This window comes from Neovison vison, chromosome 11, assembly GCF_020171115.1.
Source record: "Neovison vison isolate M4711 chromosome 11, ASM_NN_V1, whole genome shotgun sequence".
NCBI classification, from domain to species: domain Eukaryota; kingdom Metazoa; phylum Chordata; class Mammalia; order Carnivora; family Mustelidae; genus Neogale; species Neogale vison.
In genome coordinates, this window is record NC_058101.1 from 174,011,917 (window position 1) to 174,034,458 (window position 22,542).

At 38.9% G+C, this 22,542-nt stretch overlaps 1 protein-coding gene across 3 annotated transcripts in view; it reads left to right on the plus strand.

Moving 5' to 3' along the window:
* Positions 1–1,353: 1,353 nt before the first annotated feature.
* KAT6A (lysine acetyltransferase 6A) overlaps positions 1,354–22,542 on the plus strand; it is a 112,357-nt gene continuing 91,168 nt past the window's right edge. The window contains exons 1-3 of one of the 3 annotated variants that reach the window (XM_044225312.1): positions 1,362–1,441; positions 3,619–3,706; positions 4,005–4,921. In XM_044225312.1, coding sequence (XP_044081247.1) covers positions 4,322–4,921 — 600 coding nt within the window. In that variant the 5' untranslated portion in view covers positions 1,362–1,441; positions 3,619–3,706; positions 4,005–4,321. Of the gene's footprint in view, positions 1,442–3,618; positions 3,707–4,004; positions 4,922–22,542 lie in introns of those variants that run through there. The other 2 variants (XM_044225310.1, XM_044225309.1) reach the window with 2 other exon arrangements.

A 22,542-nucleotide genomic window follows, 5' to 3' on the forward strand; every position in this document is an offset into this window, starting at 1 on the left:
GCATATGTCTGGTAATATATTAAAAAATGTATAGAAGAGCAACATATCAAGTGCCAAAGGAACAGGGCAAGTGGTCAATACTACAAAAATTCAGAAAGAAAATACAAATCAAAGTTAAGGCAGTGAGTGAAGGGGTGGTCTTTAAAAGGTAAAGCTGAGATAAAATGAGGTGGTGTTGGGGAGAACTGTCTACATAGGGGCAGGACACAAAACAGTTAAAGGTCCAGTAGCAGGAAAACACTTCCACTAAAAATTATTAAGCATTTAATATGTCTTTTCATTTGTCACTTATTGCAGGGAAAAAAATATGAAGTATGACTCAATCTCTGCCTCAAGTAGTTTAAACTAGATGAGAGACAAGACAAACATATATGTCATCAGTAGAAGACAGGCCACAAGAAGGGCCAGTTCATGGTTTAGCTATCAATTCGGAAAAAAGCAATTCTGCACAGGGCATGGGTAAAAAACAGGCGGCGGAACAAAAGAGACTAAGGTTTCAAACTCAGATGTGTGCCACAAAAGAGCTGTGTGACCTTGTGCAAGTCACAGGACACAAGTGACTTGGGTCTTTCTATAAAAATGGCTTGCTAAGGTCCAACAAGACTCTGTTGTGGGGAGGATGAAGTCATTGTGGTGAAAGGGCTTGATATGGGTGTCTGAGTTTCCACCCTTTCTGCCCTCCTCTTTTTCCTACAGGAGGGTAAGATGTGTGGGATGCTAGTTGAGAGCAACAAGGGAATCCTAAAGGAAGGCAACTTCCTCCCGCCCTTTGTCCGCTCCTCACTCCCCCAGCTCTCAACCTTGGTTCTGGGAGAGTCACTGTGGAAGTGGGGTGAGGGCACAGAAGTGGGGAGGGAGGATCTACTAACTGTAAACACACATCATCAGGAGTTCAGATCGTCTGGCCACCGGATTTCCTTGCCATACGGAAGCCACCCCACCCATGCGCCTGTCCTCAGTTTCCCTAGCTGTGTAATGGGGATACACTCTCTCCCCTTCCCGCTATCCGCCTGACCTAACAGCGTGAGAAAGACGAGAAGAAACCCCCAGTTGCTGGCCTCCAGACCCATCAGGTCCTCCCCCCACTTTGGCTTTGGCCTTTTGTACCGGCCCCACGTGACCTGCCCGGCCGGCTCTTCCCTCCTGTCCCGCCCCGCCCTCCGGCCTTTCCCGGCTCTCGGCGCAGCTCTTCCCGCTCCTCACCCGCCACCCTTCGCGCTTCCCCTTCTCCCTCCCCCTCGCCTCCCTCCCAGGCTGTTCCCGCTCCCTCCCCAGGCAGCCGTTCCCTCGCGACGCTTCCCCTCCCCCCGCGGCTGTTCCGCCGCCTCGCCTCCCCTCCCCCCGGCCGGAGCTCACTGTCTCCAAGATGGCGGCCGTGTCAGTTTGGGGCATCTCCGCGGTCCGGCCCGGGGCCCCGGGATCCCGGTTCTCTTCCCCCCCGGTAAGTAGCCGAGGAGCCACCGGCGAGCGTCCCTGGCCGTCGAGCCCGAGGCTGAGCCGCTCCGGGGCCCGCTTCGCCGCTTCGCGGGGTCGGCGGGCCGCTGCAGGCCCCGCCGCGGCCTGCGCCGCCTCCCGCTGCTCTGCGCCAGGCCTCGGGCTGGGGCGCCGAGGCCGCCCCCTCGCGCCCGGCCGGCGCCCGGCTCCCCCCGCCCCGCGCCAGCGCGCCGCCCGCCGGCCCGGCTCTCGCGGGCCCAGCGCCCCCGCCGCCCGTCCGCTCTCCCGCTCGCCGGGCCCAGCCCCGGGGAGCCGGCGGGTGGGCGGGCGGCGAGCGGCCCAGGCCGCGGAGCCTCGGGCTGGGCTGTGCCGGCGAGCCCGCTCTCCCTCGGGGGCGCGCCCACTGCCCCGGCCCCACCTGCGCCCGGCTGCTGGCCGCCCCAAGCCGGCCGCGGCTCCCTTTGCCCGCGCTCCCGGGCGCTCGCTCTCCGGCTCCGGCCGGGTTCGCGGAGATCCGAGCGGGGCCGAGGCGGCAAGTGGGGGTGACAGGCTGGCGGGTGTTGTGGTGCGGAGGAGGCAGCACGTGTGGTGTTGTGTCTGTCGGGCTGTCAGCCCCTGTGCTGGGAGGGGAGGCGGCGGGCTGCCTGTCAACCTTCGGCCGGTTTGGCCGGGAGCTGGGGGACCTGTCAGGCTCCTGGGGCAGCCTGCGTGCCACAGACGCCTCCTTTGAACCGGCCTCTGTGGAGCTTAGGATTTGGAGGAGCTGGGAAGGGGAGATCCATTGCTCTTAACTCTTTCACGTGATTTCATTGTTAACTTAGTCCTCGGGTTCTGTTTCCATCTAATGGGAACGGCGGAGCTACCCGCTGGCAAGCTGCGGGGCTGTGCGGTTTCAAGTTTTTAAAGTTTCTCGTTCTTTAAAAAGAGAGCGCGAAGATGTGTTTGGGGGTGGGGAATGGAGACCGGGGAAGGACTGTCGGAAGCAAGTTGCACTTTCTCTCCAGCCGCTGGTGTACTTTCAGAGAGTTACAGCTCACGTCTGCAGGCGCTTTACTTTCGGGAGACCTGGAGACGCGTGAAGACCCTGGCCGGAGAGACAAGGAGTAGCTGTCATTCGTTTACCTGCGAGCAGAATCAATTAGGACGTTCGCAGCCTCTTAAACTCAGATTGGAGCCTCTCGTTTAGTTTAGCCTTGATGTCTGCATAATGAACGTTCTTGGAGTAATAATACTATGATTTCTGTCCTCTCGAGACTCTCACCAAAATGAAGCATAGCTCTCTCAGGGGGGCTTCTTTTTAGTCAGCTAATTTAAAAATAAATCTTGGCTCAGGTTTGAGTGTTTACTTCAGTCTTTTTTTTCCTGTTAGAGTTAATAGGATTGCAGCTTTCCTGATATCTCTTAGTTTTCCTTTTGATCTTAATGTCAGTCTTAATAATTGCTGCGGGAGCCATTTTTCTGTCATTGTTTATATTGTAATGTAAATGCCCTTCAGAATTAAGAGCAGACGTTCAAAAAAAAACATAAATTATATTTATTTTTTGGAAGCAAAGAAGTTAATCAGAATTCATTATTTTGGTGATTTTCAAAAAGACCTGTTTCTGCCAAATTCTTTTGTTTGGAAGAATATTGACTTGGATCCTAGAGAGGAAATGTATTTATGTGCTTGTGTTTTACTCATTAATGTACATTTCAGGTCAGCAATCTTGAATCTGTGAGATCTCTTTAAACCTGCCAACAGGCAATATAGTACATTTGATATGTAGTGTGTGCATTTTTGAACCCAGTGATTCTGGGCATTTCTCACTTCTAGTTTCTCTCTCTGTAGCTTGGTTATGAACGTTTTGACAGTTTCTCCTTTCAGTTTATTGAGTATTAGTATTTTAGTTCAGTTTAGGACAAGCTGTCAGCATGTAATTCTTAAAATTTGAATGAATTTGGATTTTAAAATTCTGAAGGACTTTTCTTACTTGACTTTCAATATTATTTTTGTTTCCATTTGGAATGTTTACAGTAATATTGTACATACAGTATGAACTTAATCTGTGTAAATTGCATATTTTGTTTCTTATATAAACTAGTTAAAATTTTCTCAATGGTTTTTTTGCCTAATTGACTGTTTTTATGCAGTTTGAATGTCTGGAATTTTGAAAGATGAAAGATTCACTCTTACTTTCATTGCAGGATTCTTTCTACTAATCCAGATACTTGTTGAAGTGCTGAATAGGTTCTTGGGGAAAGATGTCGAGGAAGAGTTTCAGTTCATAGACTGGTGAGCAGAGATTGTGGAGTACAGTATAGTCAGCACCCTCCTGCTAAGTTGTAGCCTAAGGTCATTCATAGTGTATCTCATCTTGTTTCCTCATTGTATCCTAATTATTCATCTTTTTTTTTTTTTTCCTTTTTTACCCCAATGGTTCACATACATAATTGTTTTTGGAATGTTGATAGAAACTTGTTAAAACAAGTAAACACTTGGTATTTGATTATTTTTAAAGACTAGGATGTCTCAGTTACAGCTTATTTATGAAATGGGACTTGATAGAAAACTGACCTTGTTTGTTTTTCAGGCATAAGATGCACATTTTTCTGCTGGGAAGGAGATGTTCTTGAGTTCTAACAACTTTATGAAGAGACCCATGTGTGGTGCTATTGAGAAGTTCATTGGGAAATTTAAAGACATTTCAAATAACAGGTTGTTTTGGTTTCTAAAGTGAAAGTGAGGAGGCTCTCTGTTTTGTGAAAGGAGAAAGGACTCAGGCCAGAAAACTTGTATGCTATGGTTAACTGGTTCCCAGCCTCCGAGAATGTTGTTTTCCATGGTGTAAAACTTACTCAGCATCAGGATAAGGGATAACGACTCTATGGATATACAGAATCCTTCACCATGGTAAAACTCGCTAACCCGCTGTATACGGAGTGGATTTTGGAGGCCATCAAAAAAGTGAAGAAGCAAAAACAGCGTCCTTCAGAAGAAAGGATATGCAATGCAGTGTCTTCATCCCATGGCTTGGATCGTAAAACTGTTTTAGAACAATTGGAGTTGAGTGTTAAAGATGGAACAATTTTAAAAGTCTCCAATAAAGGACTCAATTCCTATAAAGATCCTGATAATCCTGGGCGAATAGCACTTCCTAAACCCCGAAACCATGGAAAATTGGATAATAAACAAAATGTAGATTGGAATAAACTGATCAAGCGGGCAGTTGAGGGCTTGGCAGAGTCCAGTGGCTCAACTTTGAAAAGCATTGAACGTTTTTTGAAAGGTCAGAAGGATGTGTCTGCATTATTCGGAGGCAGTGCTGCCTCTGGCTTTCACCAGCAGTTACGATTGGCTATTAAACGAGCCGTTGGCCACGGCAGACTCCTTAAAGATGGACCTCTTTATCGGCTCAACACTAAAGCAACCAGTGTGGATGGGAAAGAGAGTTGTGAGTCTCTTTCCTCTTTACCTCCAGTGTCACTCCTTCCACATGAAAAGGATAAGGTAAGGGTGGCATATGTATCAGTGTTCATAGAGCTGATGATCATAGCATACTACAAAGTCACATTTCTAAGAAGTTATATAGGAGTTACCTTCAGGTTTTGGGTTTGGGGACTCATGGAATGATCACTTCTGATTTTTTATTGGTGAGTTGTTAGAATTCATAGCTACCAGTTGTCCTTACACTTAGAAATATTTGACGCCTGAGTGTATTGATGTACCTAAAAGAACAGATTTAGATAAGAATTTAACAGTTAGAACATATTTAGATAATCATGCAACTTTGAGGCTGTTGTAAGTTCTTATAATGTCTTATACCTAGAAGTTGATGAGCAATTCTGAATGTTCGAGGCTTGGATTTGAAATAAGCAGGTGACTCTAAGAAACTCTTTTCCTTTTTTTCTTTTTGTTGCACATTATCATTAGGCAGGAGTGAGACTGATTCTCCTGACCCATAGTAGTAGCTAAGGATTTTCCTCAGTTCGTTATTTCTGTTGTATTCTAACTTTCTTTGCATAGGATGAAGTCTTAAGTGTTATTTTTTATGGCAGGTGTAACTGCATGGGTCAGGAATAAAGTATCCTTTATTCCCAGAGTTCTATGGAGTTGTGAGTTTTGATACACAGTGATATACCTTACTGTGTTCTGTATGTCATGCTGTTGTTTTGTGCAGTTGAAAGTACACTAAGAAACAACAAAATTTGGCCCTTAAATAGATATTGGGGAATGAGAATTTTGTTAGTGGTTTTTTTACACTGGCGTAGTGTCTTAGATGGAAATTTATTTCAGGAAATTTATTTCAGGTGTTCTGAATGTAGTTCTGGGGAGAGTGGTAGTACTGATGCACACTAGTACACAGTATAGTCAAATAATCTGTGTCTTGCCTAAGACCAGGGAGGCTACTTCTAGGATGAGGAGATTGTGAAGTTAACATTGAATGTATTTAAAAATATTTGAGATTCGATCTAAATTTATTGCAGTTAATAGCCCACCTATAGATTTTTGTTTAAATAGCTATTGAAAATAAACAGTATTTTTCTTTGATGGAGTTTTTAGAGATCTATTTTAGGGTGGTTTTCCCTGTGAACTTTGAAATAGAAAAATGTTTCTATTTCTTACTGTTATTACCCTTGAAATGATTCTGATAGAATGGTTCTTTTCATTTGAGCATTTATTAAAAGTGTGGTATTAAAAATTCAAGCTGGCCAAGTAACCAAAATGCTTTATTCTGTAGTTCAGTCCTATAGAACTCCTACTGTAAGAACTGTTCTTGATCCCATAAGGCTGAAGTTAAAAGAAGTACAATGATTGATTCCTGAAATTGTTACCAAATGATCTATAGATTAAACTACATGGAAACAGGAAATAATTTATAGTTTATAATGAATTTAGTGTTCTATCTGTGAGTATTATATATATCATAAATTCTTGTTAGAACACCTGGGTGCTTGCTTTTATTATAGTTTCCCTTGCTTGAATTAGATATTTCAATTTTTAAGAATATTAGTCCTATATAAAATGACAGTTTTGCATATTTTTAAAAAGTAGCTAATACAGTACACTATAGAATGGATCTGAGTCCTATCACCCTAGGATTTTACTTTTGAAAGGGACCTTGAGAGCCATCTAACCAACAATTCTTTGCAGCTGATATGAGACCTACATTTAAAAAAAGTTTAATCCAGTAGAGATTTGCTGGTTTACTTTGGTTAGAAATATCTTTTTGGTTATGTAACTGTAATATATAGTGTTATTAACCAAAGTATCTAAATGTGGAGTATACATTTAGGAAAATTGAGTTTCATTGAATGGAGACTTCTATATATGTGTGCTGGTCTGAATTGAAAACTAATTTTATAATATCTGTGAAATTAGAGTTGGTGAGATCTCCTATATATTTTTTAAATAGTCTTATTTTCAGTAGTGATTTTCCTCAGTGCTTCCCCCAAGGATAGGAAAAACTCACATTCCAAATGATAATACAGTGAGGAATTATTCCTTCTCTGAACAGATTATATATTTACTCTTTACATTGTTTTTTTAATCTACTTTCTTTCCTCTTTTTAAAATCGATTGGTTTGCTATTGTGAACCTAGGTATTCTGAAAAAAAAATAGAGTGTATTCAACAGTGATGGAGAAAGAAGAGTGTAGGCGGGGAGTAGTTTAACTTTTAGGCCTTAATTAATTTAGCAAATAGTTATTGAGCACCTATTGGGGGCCAGACACTCTCCTTAGAACCCACATGGCATTATTTCAAGTTCCTCTTTATTTTCATCTCTATCAGTTTTAACTTTTATTTCTTTGTGATAGCAAACTTTGGAAGGAACTGTAGAACTGTATGTTAGATTATCAACAACTGAGTGGTTTTTGCTACTTCTGTTGGAATCAGCTGTGTAGAAACAACTGTATTTTTAAGAGTTTGTGAACAGTTACTTGTGTTTTCACGTTGATAAATAGTGAGGAAAAGCCATGGGATACTGTGATGTAAATGTTTTATCCATGTTGTAAGGGAAATTTCTGAGCTAGCTTTAGTGTTGTGGTACTTTATGATGAATTTGGATAACTTGATGTGTTTACTATGTGCCTGGCATTACTTTAAAGCTGTACATATATTAACTTTTTAAATTCGCATACAACTCAATGAAGTAGGTACCATTATCTTAACAGGTGAAGAAACTGAGGCATAAAAGAGGTTTAGTAATTTCTCCAAGTCACAGGGATATTAGTGGCAAAGCTAGGATTTGAACTTGGGTAGTCTGGCTCCAGTCTTTATAACAGCTATACCTGCTGCCTCTTGGGAGTTGTTACATATAATTCCTGTCACTGCCGTCAAGTACACAATTGTGAATGTTCTTGTTGTTAACTTCATAGCACATTCTTTAATTACATTATTATGTTTTATGCAATTTTATATTTTTAATATTTTTATATTATATTATTATTGTTATATTATAGTTATGTTACATTCTCTAATTATATCATCTATCCTTATTTCCCCTTACCTCACCCCTTCATGGTTTGTGTCTCTTTTTCTCTATCATAGACTGACTGGATTTATAAACTGGCTTTGAACCAGTGAAAAGAATGTATCAGAAACCAGAGATTATGAAAAACCTAGTTTTGTATACCTGAGGTCCATAAAAAAATTGTTTTGTCTACGTGATATTTTGTTTTATTTTTTTGTCTTGAGGATAATGTCTGTGCTTATTTTCATTTTATCTGTTACTGAAGTTTCTTGATTTTCAGCCTGGGGTTTGTTGCATGGCTGTATTAGAGCGCTTTCATTTGGGGATTCAGAGTGTTGCTTTCCCTTGAATTGTGGCATATAGGTGAGGGTGATAGTGTGAAACTGGCTTAAATAGCATTTGGCCCCTTGCAAATTTCTTCCCTTTTGAAATACAGATTTTACTCTAGGATAATTTGTTCATTTGTTTCATTTATTCCTACTCATTTGGGAAACATTTAAGATGCCTACCATAACAATGAATTTAAGATTTAGGTCTTGTTGAGGATTAAAGCAGAGAGAGGTGAAATATTTTGGGGATTCTTTTTTAGTTTATAAACTGTAACTTTTAGTTTTTCACAGTCATTGTTGTTCAGAACAATTAAGTGTTGTCAATCCCGCAGAAATAATGAGCTGTTTCTTGTTTGAGGCTGTATTATTGAGATTGTGATGATCTGTATCTTTCGACACGGAGTCTTGGAAGGAACCTTTTCAGGAATTATTTTCACCTTGATTTCAAACTTGTCTGGGTTCATTTTAACACAGAAAAATGTTCTTGAATATATATAGCTTATGTTCCATATTACTAAGCCAGAAAACTGTACTCTTGTGATAATCAGCCACATCATTAAAGTGTTACTCTGTTGAGTAGTGTTGTGGAACAGAATTATAATTTGCCAAAGCATTACAGTTGGAAAGGGTAGAGAAAGTATTGTCAACTAATGTTATTGTTTAGTTTATTACCCAGCTAGGTACCCTGGAGAAGAAAGATCAAGTGATAAATTTATAGCCTTTTAAAATAAGTTCTGTCTCAATACAGTAAACTTTTAGTAGAGTCCAAATTATTTTGTTACTGGAATTTGACATTTTAAATTCACAGAATAAGTGGAGCTTTGATGTAGAGATGAGGATTTGAATGGAAATATGTTTTCAGGTTACCGAGTTAAGAATAATAAAGTTTTGATTTTGCTATTTGGAAATGGCCTTTGTAGTAAAATTGATGCTACATCATTTTTTTTTGGTGACTCTAAATGTTGTGGGCCTGGAGGAGAAGCTGGCTAGAAATAAAAATTTGTTACTAACAAGTTATTGAGATAGATTAAATATAATTAGGAATTGACTTTGTCTCAGTAGACTTATTCTTATTTAAAAACTCCAGAATTTTAAAAATAACTCAGGCAGAGATATATTTGTAATGCAATACAATCAACTATGCAGGCAATTTTTGGTCTTCTGTTTAGCTTATGAACTGTGTGTGTTTTGGTTCATTTTCAGCCCATGACATACCCTGAAAGAAAATTTGAGCTACTGAAGCAAACCTTTGGTTTGTCATTGCTAATCAAAACTTCTATACCCAGTCAATGCACGCAACCTAGACACTTTTCTTGTACTTTTGACAGTAGCACTTACTTGGACTGACTACTAATAAATTGATGAAATAAAGGGAAGAAATTAATTAAGATGCCAGATACTATAAATTGCTTTGGGACGCCTGGGTGGCTCAGTGGGTTAAGCCGCTGCCTTCGGCTCAGGTCATGATCTCAGAGTCCTGGGATCGAGTCCTGCATCGGGCTCTCTGCTCAGCAGGGAGCCTGCTTCTCTCTCTCTCTCTCTCTCTCTCTGCCTGCCTCTCCATCTACTTGTGATTTCTCTCTGTCAAATAAATAAATAAAATCTTAAAAAAAAAAATTGCTTTGGGAATAGGGATCTAGAGGATGTAACCATCTTGACCTTTCTTTGCCCTTTATCAGTAGGCCAAGGGAAAGTAAGCAGTTGCTTATAGAAACCTATTAATAGCTAACATTTGTTAAGGGCTAACAATTTGTTGAGTACTGTTCAGAGTGCTTTAACATGTTTTCTTATTGAAGTCTCAGAGAATTTTACATGGTTAAATTTTATAGGTGTAGTATATTTATGTAATAGCTATTTAATAACATTTAATAATACAGGTTTTCATTATGGTTTCTCATAAAAAACCAAATAGAAAATTAATGTATGCAAAATGCATTATCTTATCCATGCTTTTATTTAGTTCATCCTGACACACAGGCCAGTACTTTTTTTACATTACACTTATCTTTAATACTGTGAAAGCACATAGATAATAGGACTTTTTCTCTTCCTATGTGGAATATTGGAGAAAGTATATTTTCTACACTGACTTGGATTTTAGCTCTATAAGAGAACTGAATCTGTTTGCCAGGTTGGTTAAAATAGAATTGCTTTTTTTTAAATTTTTCGTGAACTGGCAAGTGTTAAAATTATAATAGCACATATTTTTGGTGTTCTGATTTAAACATTTTCAAAGAAACAAATGAATTTTTTCGTGTAGTGATTAAGAGCCTTCTTTGGTAAAGTTGTTTACCAGTTGGCTACTCATGGGTGGAGTCAGTTCACAAAGGATCTGCTGCAGATGAATTAGACCTGTAGTGAGTTCACCCTTCTGCTTTTCCCAGCTGGAGCAGGATTAGGACTCATTGAGCTGCAGCTGGTTCCCAGGAAAATCTAGGCTGTTTTTTCTGGTGTTTTCCTTTGACAGGAAAGTCATAGTTCCCAACAGATGGCTTTCATCAGCACTGTACATAACTCTGTAAATTCAAGTCCAAAGAATTACTTTCAACTTCATTAGGGAACAGGTGAAGAAACAGTTTGTAGAATGGCACTATTTGGTTAAGGGTTGAAATTAAGCATGGAGATTATAGTAGTGTAGCATTTAGATTTGCAGAATGCTATTGTAGGTCAAAATAGTTTTTAAGGCCAGCAATTAAAAAAAGAAAAAGACCTGCTAAGGAAAAGTAAATTTGGCTGTGGTGTTGAGTAAGGTATATTTTATAATTGGATTATATTATGTTTACAAAGTATAGATAAATTCTTTGAAAGAAGATTTGAATCTTACACATTTTATAGAATTTTGAACAAGTAGCAGTCTTGGTAACAGTGTTTCTAATCTTATTTCACAAATAGAGAAATTGAGGTCCCAAGAGACTTGAGTATCACATAGTAAGCTAATCTGGGAGAAAGTGGTCAGACCCTTCTCAGTTCTTTGCTTTTCATCATTAAGTATAGTACTGCTTAAAAGTATTAGAGAGCAATGAATATAAAATAATGTATTGCTTAATGGGAACCATAGAATAAACCCTGGTGTAGAGAATTTTGGTGGTTTTTATAACCACAAATATGTAAATCAGCTTGTTTCAGTGTTGAAACGTTCTTGAAAGTAGAAACAGTTTTTAAAATTTTTTTTGGAAAAGATTGCTTTCTTATGGCTGTAATTAGGAGAGTTAGAAAGTTGTATTTTTTTTAGCTAAATATTAGAACATGTTTATACCTTAGTGCTGGAAGGGAAAGTAAATACTCCTTGAATTTTGGGGGGGGGAAAAAAGGTCTGCTTATAATTAAGTCTGATTTTCAGAAAGTCTATATAACATAGACCTCTGAAGGACTTGGATAATTGCTTAGAACTTAAAAAATTTAGGAATGAGGGGCACCTGGGTTGCTCAGTAGGTTAAGTGTCTGCTTTCAGCTCAGGTCTGGGATGGAGCCCTGTGATGGGCTCCCTACTCAGCGGGAGCCCGAGTCTCTCCTGCCCCTGCTCCTGTACTCTTTCTCTCTCACTGACTCTCTCAAATAATAAATAAAATCTTAAAAAAAAAAAAATTAGGACTGAGAGAGAAAGGTACCAGCCTTTCTATTAAGTAATGAACTAATTCTTATCAAAGACATCAGGTATGGGGAGATAAAAATGTAGGGTCTATGATTCATTGTTATGTGTATACAGAGTCTTGTTTCTGGGTGATTTGTAATAGTAAACCTTAAGAAAAGGTAGCAGATAATAGATTATATTTGTCTTTTTTGGTCATTGTGACAATTCATCTCTGTATTACTTTTACTTTGTGGTAAAATTTAGCAACTACATTAGAATAATGGTGAAAAAAAAGGTTAAGATTGGGAACAGTTATTTATAAAATGATTGGGTGTTTTAAGATTATTGGTAAATGATGTAGAAAGAAAATCTGGGAGCTAAAAAGCTTAAAATCTTTGTGTGAAAGAAGACAGCTGATTCTTTGCCATTTACCTTTTGTGCAGAAGAGGTAGATTCTGGGGGTGGGAGGTGTTATCATGCTTATATTATAGGCCGCTTTTTCCTCCAGGGAGTGGTGAACTGTAGTTGACCTGGAAAGCTGCTGTTAAGTGTTGGTTTTCAGTTCTTTCTGCTTAGTAGAGTACAGGTTTTTCTTTTTTCTTCATTGGCTACAGTGAACCATTTAACTCCTGAGTTTTCTAGAACATGTAACAGAACCCTTAGAAACATTATTACATTTTTTTGTGTGTGTTAAGTGTGGTGCTGTGCTTTAAGATGGTTTTTCAACTTTTCTATTGAGGGCATCTTCAGATACCTGATTTAGGATTTAGATCCTCTTTTACCTTTTTCTTGCTTTAGTTATTTCATTTCTTATCATGCCAGTCAATTTTTCTTTAAATTCATAACATAAATCTCAAGTCCTTTTCTTTCTAAGCCGTGGTTATTGACACTATATCCACTTTCGAACAACCCAAGGAGCCTCAAAAAATAAACACCAAACCACTTAAATTAGAATCTGGCAGATTTAGGGGGCCCAGATTTCAAGTTATTTTGTTTTGTTTGATTTGAAGTCTCCATGTGCATGGAATGTATAGCCAAGGTTGAGAACTAGGCTCTAACAGAACTGGCTGAGGGACTCAGGGGACAGAAGCAGCTACTTTTATCTAATTATTGCAATTCAGACAAATAAATGAAACTACATACTTCACATCCACTCCCTTGAACATACTTTGACTGAAACCAGGACAGTGTACTCATGGAAACCTCTAAGTTTGTTTGTTTGTTTGTTTTAATTATTTATGTTTTTGACAGAGAGAAGCAGAGAGGGAACATGATCGGGGGAGTGGGCAAGGGAGAAGCAGGCTTCCCGCTGAGCAGGGAGCCCGCTGTTAAGGCTCCATCCCAGGACCCTGGCATCTTGACCTGAGGTGAAGGCAGAGGCTTAACGATTGAGCCACCCAGGTGCCCCCCCCCTACATTTTGTTTTATCATACTTCCTGAGCATAACTGCCCTAATCTTCCACCTTTCTCCCCTGCCCTTTTATCTCACCAGCATCTCATATGGCATTATTTTGGAGAAGGTTCCATGTGTGAGTTTGATAGGTGCCCCTCTCCCACCACTCTAATGGTTTTCTTCTAATTGCTTGGCCTTACGGTTTATCACCTCATTCATGCTTTACTCCTAATTGGCAAATCCCAACCTTGACATCAAGGCAACAATTTTTCTCTCCCTACTCCTAAATGGGACTGTTTATCATTTTGAAGAAGATTGTACAACCATGTGGTGGGATGCCACTTACGAATTTGTGGCTTTTAATCAGTTCTGCTTTGGGATGTATGTCTGTGTCTTTCATCTGTTCTCCCTGCAGCAGTTCAGTTCACATTGTCAGCAGACACTCCCATATTCTACTTCACAGCATAGAATCTCTCTGGCCATATGAGCTCATTCAGCTTATACCGCCCTACACTAACCTAAATATGTCTGTACTTTTGCCCCCCTTTGCTTTTCAGAGGATATAAAAGAAAGTGTCTTGTCTAGAGCTCATCTCTCAGTGTTTTCTCCTGTCTCAGGAGCCTTGGCCCATCAGTAATGTTCCCAGTCTTTCCATTCTTTGCTCCTTGACATGGGGAAGTCTCTCCCATCAGGTTAGAATAAAAACAAACAGAAATACTGCTGGAGATGTGTACATACACCCTATCTCCTTTCCTTCATTTTGAAACTTCTTGGAAAAAAAAAAAGTCTGTATTCATTCCGTATCTGTCGAAACCTGCCTTTTGCTCCTAGAGCACTGTTTGAAACAGTTCCTGTGTACAGTTTTCAGTCTTTGTTACTTGACTTTTCAGCAGCATTTATGCTTGTTGACCATTCTCTCCTCTTTTGACCTTTGGGATAATTCTTTGCTAGGTGTTCTCCCTGTTCTCTTTCTGGTAATTCATTTTCAGTTTACTGGCTTTTTTTTTTTTTTTTTTTTTTAATCTTTTGCCTGAATTTTATATGTTGGATTCCCTAGGGGTCTGCATTTTTGTTTTGTTTGTTTGTTTGTTTTGAGAGGGAGGGGCGAGGGAGGGGCAAAGGGAGACTCTTAAAAAATTATTTGAAGGTGAGAGCATGGGGACTTGCAGGGGGAGGGGCAGAGGGGGAGGGAGAGGGAGAATCTCTCAAGTGGACTAGGAGCTGAGTGTGGAGCCCCTTGTGGGGCTTGATCCCACCATCAGCCAGTTCATAAACTGAGCTGAAACTGAGAGTCGGATGCTCAACGGACTGAGCCATCCAGGTGCCCCCCTAAGATCCTTTATTTGCTTGCTGCTTTTTGTTTCAACTGTACTGATGACTAAATTCATAACCCAGATCTCTCTTTTGAGTTCTGGGCTTGTATAACCCACAGTGTAGTGGCTTTTTTTTTAGTCACTTCAAATTCATAATGACGCAGACAGACTTTATCACCTCCTAACTTGCTCTTTTGATTTCTTACTATGGTATGGGGGTATGGGACATTGCCATTGACTCAGATTCCTATAAGAAACTTTGGTGTCATCTTCTACACTTCACTTGTACTTCTTTTGGATTCAGTTCTGGTCCATTCCCAATCTTTTCTACTTCTTAACATCTCTTTTAATTAACTTCTCCATTCCAGCTGCTACTTTTAGTATAGGTCCTTGACATTTCTCTCCTGTTTTACCTTAGTAGTTTACTCACTGGTGTTCCTTCCTCCAGTGTCATCTTCCTCCAGTTCATATTTTTGCCAATAATGATCCTGTTAAGAAGTGATTAAGAACATAGGCTCAAGAACCAGACCATCTGGGTTTACATCCCATGTAGGCACCACTTGCTTTATGACCTTGGGTAATTTGCTTAATCTTTCTTAGCCACATTTCTTTCTATAAAATGGAGATGATATGGTGTGTATCTCATAACGAAGTTCCAAAGTTTTAGTGAGTTAATGTACATCAGTGTTGTCTAATTGTGCTTTGTGTGATGATGGAATGAATGTTCTGTATCTTTGCTCAGTACCCTAGCCAGTGGCCATTTGTGGCTGTTGAGCTCTTGAGATGTGGCTGGTTGATGAAGAACTGAATTTAATTTAATTGTAATTTAATTGAAGTAGTCATATGTGGCTAATAATTACTGGACGATACAGAATACATAAAACCCATTGCTCTATAAATGTTAGCTATTACCGTCTTTCTAAAGTTCAACCTACTCCTCTGCTTAAAATCCTTCAGTACCAAATTCTTTGGCATAATGTATGTAACTTTAACCCCATTTGCACTGTCGTGTTGCTCCAAACTTGTCTACTGCTACTTCTTTATATGCCCGCGGTTTTCTGCTGTGCTAGTGGTTTTCAAAGTGTTGCCCTAGGGACCAGAAATAGCAGTAATGTCACCTGAAAATGTTTGAAATGCAAATTCTTGGGCCATATTCCAGGCCTACTGAATCACAAACGGGGGGTGGGGTCCAGCAACTTGTATGTTAGTAAGCCCCAGCTGATTCTAATGCATGCTGAGGTTTGAGACCCACTGCACATTCCAAACTACTTGTATTTCCTCAGAACCACCTTGTTTCTCTTGCTCCTGTTTTTCTCATATCTGGAATGATTATCCTTTATCTTTTCTTCACCAGTTAGCTCTTATTTAACCTTGCAGGCTTAGTTTAGGCATATCCTCTTTCTGTTTCTTTCTTCATTATCACTCATCCTGCTTCCAGGTTGACTTAGCTCTCTTCATGCCCTTGATATCCCATACATGCCTCCTTCATAGTCCATTTTACATTGTATTGTTGCTTTAGCCTGTCTCCTACTAGTGAATTTAGGATCTTGTTTTTCATCTTTGTATCCCTGTCTGTCTGGCACAATGTTTGGTATGCTTCGCAAGTATTTATGCAACATATTCAGGTGCCAGCACAGTGATTAAGTCCTGAGTAAAGGAGCTACAATCTCTAATTAACATACACAGTGGTAAGTGCTCTGTTGGGGTAAAACCTAGTTTTGTCTAAATGCAGAGGAGGGGGTGGGGAAAGTTAGGGAAGTCTTCTCAGAGGAAATCACATGTGAGAGGTTTGGGAGGTGGGGAAGCAAATGGGTGGGGTGGGAAAGAGAGTGGTTCCTGCGGTGGGAACAGCACGTACAGGGGCCTAGAAGCAAAACATTGTAGGCCCATAATAAGTATTTGATGGGGTGTGAATAAAAAGCCAAATCACATGTCTAACTTTTAGATCTTGGATTTGGTGTAGTGACCCTCCACAGCAAACATTAGTTAGCATTTTATATGTTTTATATGTTTCTGCATTTTGCTAGCAGCTTTTTTTTTTTTTTTTTAAATTAAGATTTTATTTACTTGGGAGAGAGAGTACCCAAGCAAGAGGAGGGGCAGAGGGAGAGGGAGAAGTAGATTCCTCACTGAGCAAGGAGCCCAGCTGGGGCTCCATGACCTGGGTGTCCATCCCAGAACTCTGGGATCTTGACTTGAGCAGAAGGTAGACACTTAACCAACTGAGCCACCTTGGCATCTCTATATATGTAACTTTCAATAAAAACTTACCTTTCTTTGAATGCTTTACAAGTGGGTTGGCTTTGTTATCTATTAACTTTGAAAATAATAATAAAAATAACACAATTTTGTTTCTGCTAACTTCAGTTAAACAGAGAACCCGTAACTTCAGCAAAGAAAACTAGAGAAAGAAAAAGGGAAATAAAATATTTTTCTCAAACTTCATTTGGGTCGTATAATTGTGTTTCCGAAGTGTTTCACAGATTATAAAGAATTTTGCTTTCACATATATCTTCTTTTGCTGTAATACTTTTGTAGTAAAGTAGGCAGTCCAGGTGTTATGATTGCCAGATTTTATGTATATGGAAGTATATGATTGGTTATGGGAGTAAATGGAATTACATTCCTGGTTTCTTTCAAGCCCAGTACTCCTTTTGGTACACAGGCTGCCCCTTGTTCATGAAAATGACAGGCATTAAAAAGTGCTGTCCTTTACCATTTATTAGGTACATCTGTTCAACCATTATCAGGTCATGCGTGTTATTAACCAGATCCTAACCCTTTGTAAGATGCTCAGAAAATGTTTGTTGAATTGAAACTGTCAGGTTTAAACTGAAGGGAAAATGATAGAAATCAAGTGGTTTTTTTGTTTGTTTGTTCGTTTGTTTAACTGTTAACTCTCTTTAAACTTCGAGACTAACCCATTTATTCTCTCAAAATTTATAGCCTCTGTAGATTAAAAAGAGAGATAGTGGTTCAGATGTTTTCAGCAAATGTTTGATACCTTAGCTAAAAAGTACCATTTGTTACTTCCTTCAGGGTAATATTTGTTCTTTGTTACCTATAAAATATTTTTAAAACTTCAAGAAATTATGTTTGCCCAGTAGATAATATATTCATTAGTATGTATTATTCAAAAGGTGCAAAAGAGTTCTTCTAATTCCTCTTCTCCAGCTAAGTAGTTCTCCTCCTAGATGGCAGCCAGTGTGTTTGGTTTCTACCTTCCAGAGAGATTCTCTGTATATATAAGTAATCACTTTTATATATGCATTTTTTTCCTACAGTTGATAACATACCTTCATATACTGTTCTGCACCTTGCCTTGTTTTTCTCCACCTCAGTAACCTCCTTTGTGCATTATTTTAGATTTGTAAGTTCCTAAAAGTGGCATAATTGGGTCAAAGAATGTGTATGCCTTTGTAATTTTGGTATTTCTAAATTTCTCTCCATAGAGATTTACCAGCAGTGCATTTTTTGCCCACGCCCTTTGCAACAGTGTTACCAAACTTTTTGATCTTTGGCAGTCTGATAAATGAAAAATCATTATCCATTTTCGACTTTTTTGCTTCTCATCAGAGTTTGTTCTTTTGTCTTACCTAGTGCCCAGAGACAACCTCTGATCTGTATTCTACTACTAGTTTCTCTTAAGCCTGATTACCTAAAAGCATACAATTCTTAGAGGTAATCAGAAATATGTTGAGTTTCTTTTTAACTGTTACATGTGGCTTGAGAAATATCTAGGTCTTTTTTGCTGGGTCTCCCTTGTAAGCCTGTAATGACCTCTCTCTTGCAGTGGCCTATACTGTTAGATTTCTGACCTATATAGAACGACCCTTCACCCACACCCCCAAATCTTTAAGTTTTTTGCTTTTGTACTGATGGCGGGGAAAACCTATTCAGTAGATGATTTAGTATGTTCTTGCTTGTCAGTCTTTTTAAGTGCATGTATTACTTGTATTTGAAAACTTACATAATTTTGAATAAATACTATGTAGGTATTTAGGTCACAATCACCTTTAAGGAAAGTTGTCTGTTTTATAGATGAACTAACAGCTCATGGAGCTCAAGTGATTTACGCAAGGTATTGGAGCTAAAATATATGTGCTGGAATGTAGAAGCTAGTGGTAGTCATAAGAAAAAAAACCACTATGAATTCAGAATTGAGAAAAACAAATTCTGGTAAGTTGGTGCATTAGTTTAAAGTTCTTTGTGAATTATTACAAAACTAATTCTGATTAGTTTGGGGCTTATGTAAGAATAGTTACAGATCTCAGCCTCATTGCTTGTTGTTTGATCTTTAAGTTACTTTATCTTCCATGAGTGTCAGTTTCCTTTTCTGTAAGAGGGATAGTAATAGTACCAAAATACCAAATTCATCAAGCATCAACCTTTTTGAAGATTATTTTTAGGCCAAGCAGGTCAAAGCTAAAATGGTTTTTTAGCCTTTGCTTTCAGAAATAAACAGCAGGAAGTAGTGCTGACTTCCCCCTCTTTTCTCCAGTGAAACAATAAAACAAATCCGTTTACTAACCCACAACATATTGCCATCGTAATTTGCAAATTATTTGAAGTTTTCATGAACACATATCAATTTTAATGGGACATAAAAACAGATACCTAGATATTTAAAAAGTGTTTTTCATATGCTTTGTAATCCATTTAAATTAGGATGGGCAGTCTCTGGTCATATTCCTTTGGAATAGGCAAAATACTTGAGTAGTCCCTGCATTTGGTCTTATTTTTTAGTAAGTGTTCCTCCCCCCACCCCCCCCCAAAAAAAAAACAAAAAAAGAAAGTACCCCCTTTGACAAAGTTGTCAAATAGGTCTTTATTTTGTATCTTGAAGCTCAGAATTTAAGGTAAGGATGAAGCCTTGAACTGTTGTTTTAACCCATGCAAAGTGCCCTAGTTCATGTTGGGAATCAGACTAACAACTTTAATTAAGTACCCTCTTGTATGTTACTGTTCCTCAAATTGTCATCGGGGAATCTTGTTAAAATAAAGTTTTAGGTCTTTGGTGAGGCCTGAGATTTTGCATTTCTCACAAGCTCCTGAATATTCCACTGCTGAACAGAATACTTTGAGTAAGAAGTTTCTGTAGGATTGCATCTCTTTCACTCTTGACTGTCTTAAATCATATGCTTATTTTCAGACATGCACTCAGCAGATTTCCACAGAATATCTGTTTCCCAGGTGCTATGCTAGGTACTGAGATTATATATAAGAGGGATGCTAGATACATACTCTGCTCTCAGTTAAGTAAGGGAGCCAAGGAGATAGCAATAAATTATATGAAGTGGTGATGCCTAAGTCCAGGGAGCTCTGAACATCTAAGTATAAAAACTGTTTTTGTTTTTGTTTTTTTAAGATAAAGAAACTGATTTGTCTAATGTATTGACATGTAAATTCCCAGTGTAGTGGAGCTTTGATTGAATTGATTGTCAGTCTAAGATAGATGTTGGCAAACATTTACTGTAAAGTGTCAGAGGGTAAATATTTTAGGTTCTACGGGCCATATAGTCTCTGATTTCGCTTCTCAACTCTGTGAGGATCAACTATAGGCAATATGTAAACAAACAAGTGTGTGTTCCAGTAGACTTTACTTACCTAACAGGTGGTGAGCTGGATTTGGTCTGTAGGCCATGGTTTGCCCACCCCTGCTCTAGAATAGCAGTGTTTTTACATTCAGTTGTGAGACATGTTGAAAATAATTTAAAGTAGGAAATGACTTAATTGAAAAATTAAGGTGCTTACCTCTAAAATAACTTCAGTGCTTTATTTGCATTCATATATGCTATCTGGGAACATGAGTTGTTTACACAGGCATATCTTGGAGATATCGAGGGTTCAGTTGCAGACCATTACAATTAGCAAATATTACAATAAAATGGGTCAGATGAATTTTTTGGTTTCCCAGTGCATATAAAAGCTATGTTTACACTATATTGTCTGTTAAGTATGCGATTGTATTCTTAAAAAAAAAGGACTTATTTTAATTAAAAAATGGTTTATTGGTAAAAAGTCTGTCATCTGAGCTTGAGTCATGATCACTGATCACAGATCATCATAATAAATAAAGTAATAATGAAAAAAATTGAAATATTGTGCGATTTACCAAAATGTGACACACAGAAATGAAGTGAGCAGATACTGTTGGAAAAATGGCACTAACAGACTTGCTTAATGCAGAGTGGCCACAGATTTTCAATTTGTAAAAAAACACATTATCTGCAAAGCATACAAAGCAAAAGCCCAATAAAAGAAGGTATGCCTGTATATAGGGTACCATATTGTACATGTGGTTGTCATTTGTCATGTGTGTCACTGAGAAAAAAGGTAAAGAGCTTTTGCTTGAGAATTTTATTTATTTATTTTTAAGGACTTTATTTATTTGTCGGAGAGAGAGAGCACAAGCAGGGGGAGCAGCAGGCAGAGGGAGTAGCAGGTTCCCCGCTGAGCAGGGAGCCTGATGTGGGACTCTGTCCCAGGACCCTGGGATCATGACCTGAGCTGAAGGCAGACGCTTAACTCATTGAGCCACCCAGGAGTCTCCTTGCTTGACAATTTTAGTTCATATTCCTAAAGAGCAGCACAAATGCCTATTTTCTCTTTTTACTGTATGGGGAAAGGAGCCGTGACAGGTAGAGGGGATTAGGGGATCTCAACATAACAGTGCAGTGAAGCATTTCTGTAAATTGCTTTTTTCTGGTCAGTATTGAAAAATGCATAATATAGAAGAAGACATCCTTGGACACTCAAATCAGTTATCATCATTTAGGGTAGTGAACAGAATTTGGGATCTGGAGTTTCCTTTCTCTTTCTGGTTTAACTACGTAATTAGTTGTGTGGTCCTAGGCAACGTATTTAATTTCTTTGCCCTTCCATTTCTTCATGGGATCTTCATACTGCTCACACTTTAGGATGTGATAAGAAATCCTGTATCTGATAGCATCTAGTACATAGTAAGTACTAGCCCCTAGTACATACAGCACCGGTACATAGTAAGCTATTGGTAAATGTAGACTGAAGTAATTTTCTGACCTCAGCAGAGATGGAAAGTAACTATAGTCCTGACTGTAAATTAAATAATTTTGATTTCTTTAGGATTGCTACCAGGAACAGTTTTCTCTAACATTATTATTGCTCTTTAGTAGACTAAGTTGGATTTTTTTTTACAGAGCTTAGAATTTAAAAAATTGTTAGTCTCTTTGAGCTGCATTAGTAGAAGGAAAAGGTGACGTTCATTACTGACAAGCGATATATATATATATATATATATATATATATATATATAAATATAAATAAATAAATAGTAGGGGCACCTGGCTGGCTCAGTTGGTAGAGCATGCAGCTCTTGATGTCAGGCTTGTGGGTTCGAACACCACCTTGGGTGTAGAGATTACTTAGAAAATAAAATATATATATATATAAATATATATATATATAATTGCTGTTTAGCAGCTTTATTCATGCCGCCTATGTCTGTCTCCCATTGCCTTACTTAGTTCACTTCTTTTTTTGGCTACTGCAGTTGTCTTTAGACTGGTTTCCCTTCATTCATCCAGTAAATATTTATTGATACCTGACGTGTGGTATAGGTACTATTGTGGGGATTTAGTGTGGGGATTTAGCAGTGAACCAAATGGATAAAAATGTCTCTTCTCAAGGAGCTTAGATTATCTAGCAGACTCCAGTCTTGACATCTGGAACTTACCTCTATACTTTTATCTGATTACTTTCTCTAAAATATCATGTCCTCCCTTTGTTTAGAATGCTCAGGTCTCATGGATTTCTGTTGCCTTCTGGATAAAGTTCAGGCTCCATGCTGTAATGCATTGTCATCTGTTGTCACACTTCTTAACTCTCTGCCTTCCAACATATTGCAGTTCCTTATAGGCACCACACTCTTGCCTTTAAGTTTTTATATGTATGTATTTCTGCTTGGAATGTCATTCTTTTAGATGGTCCTCCAAACAAAAAAATAGCTGGTGCTCATCCTTTAAGCCTCCACTACCAGCACTGGCTTGGTGAGATGATTTTCTTTATGAATG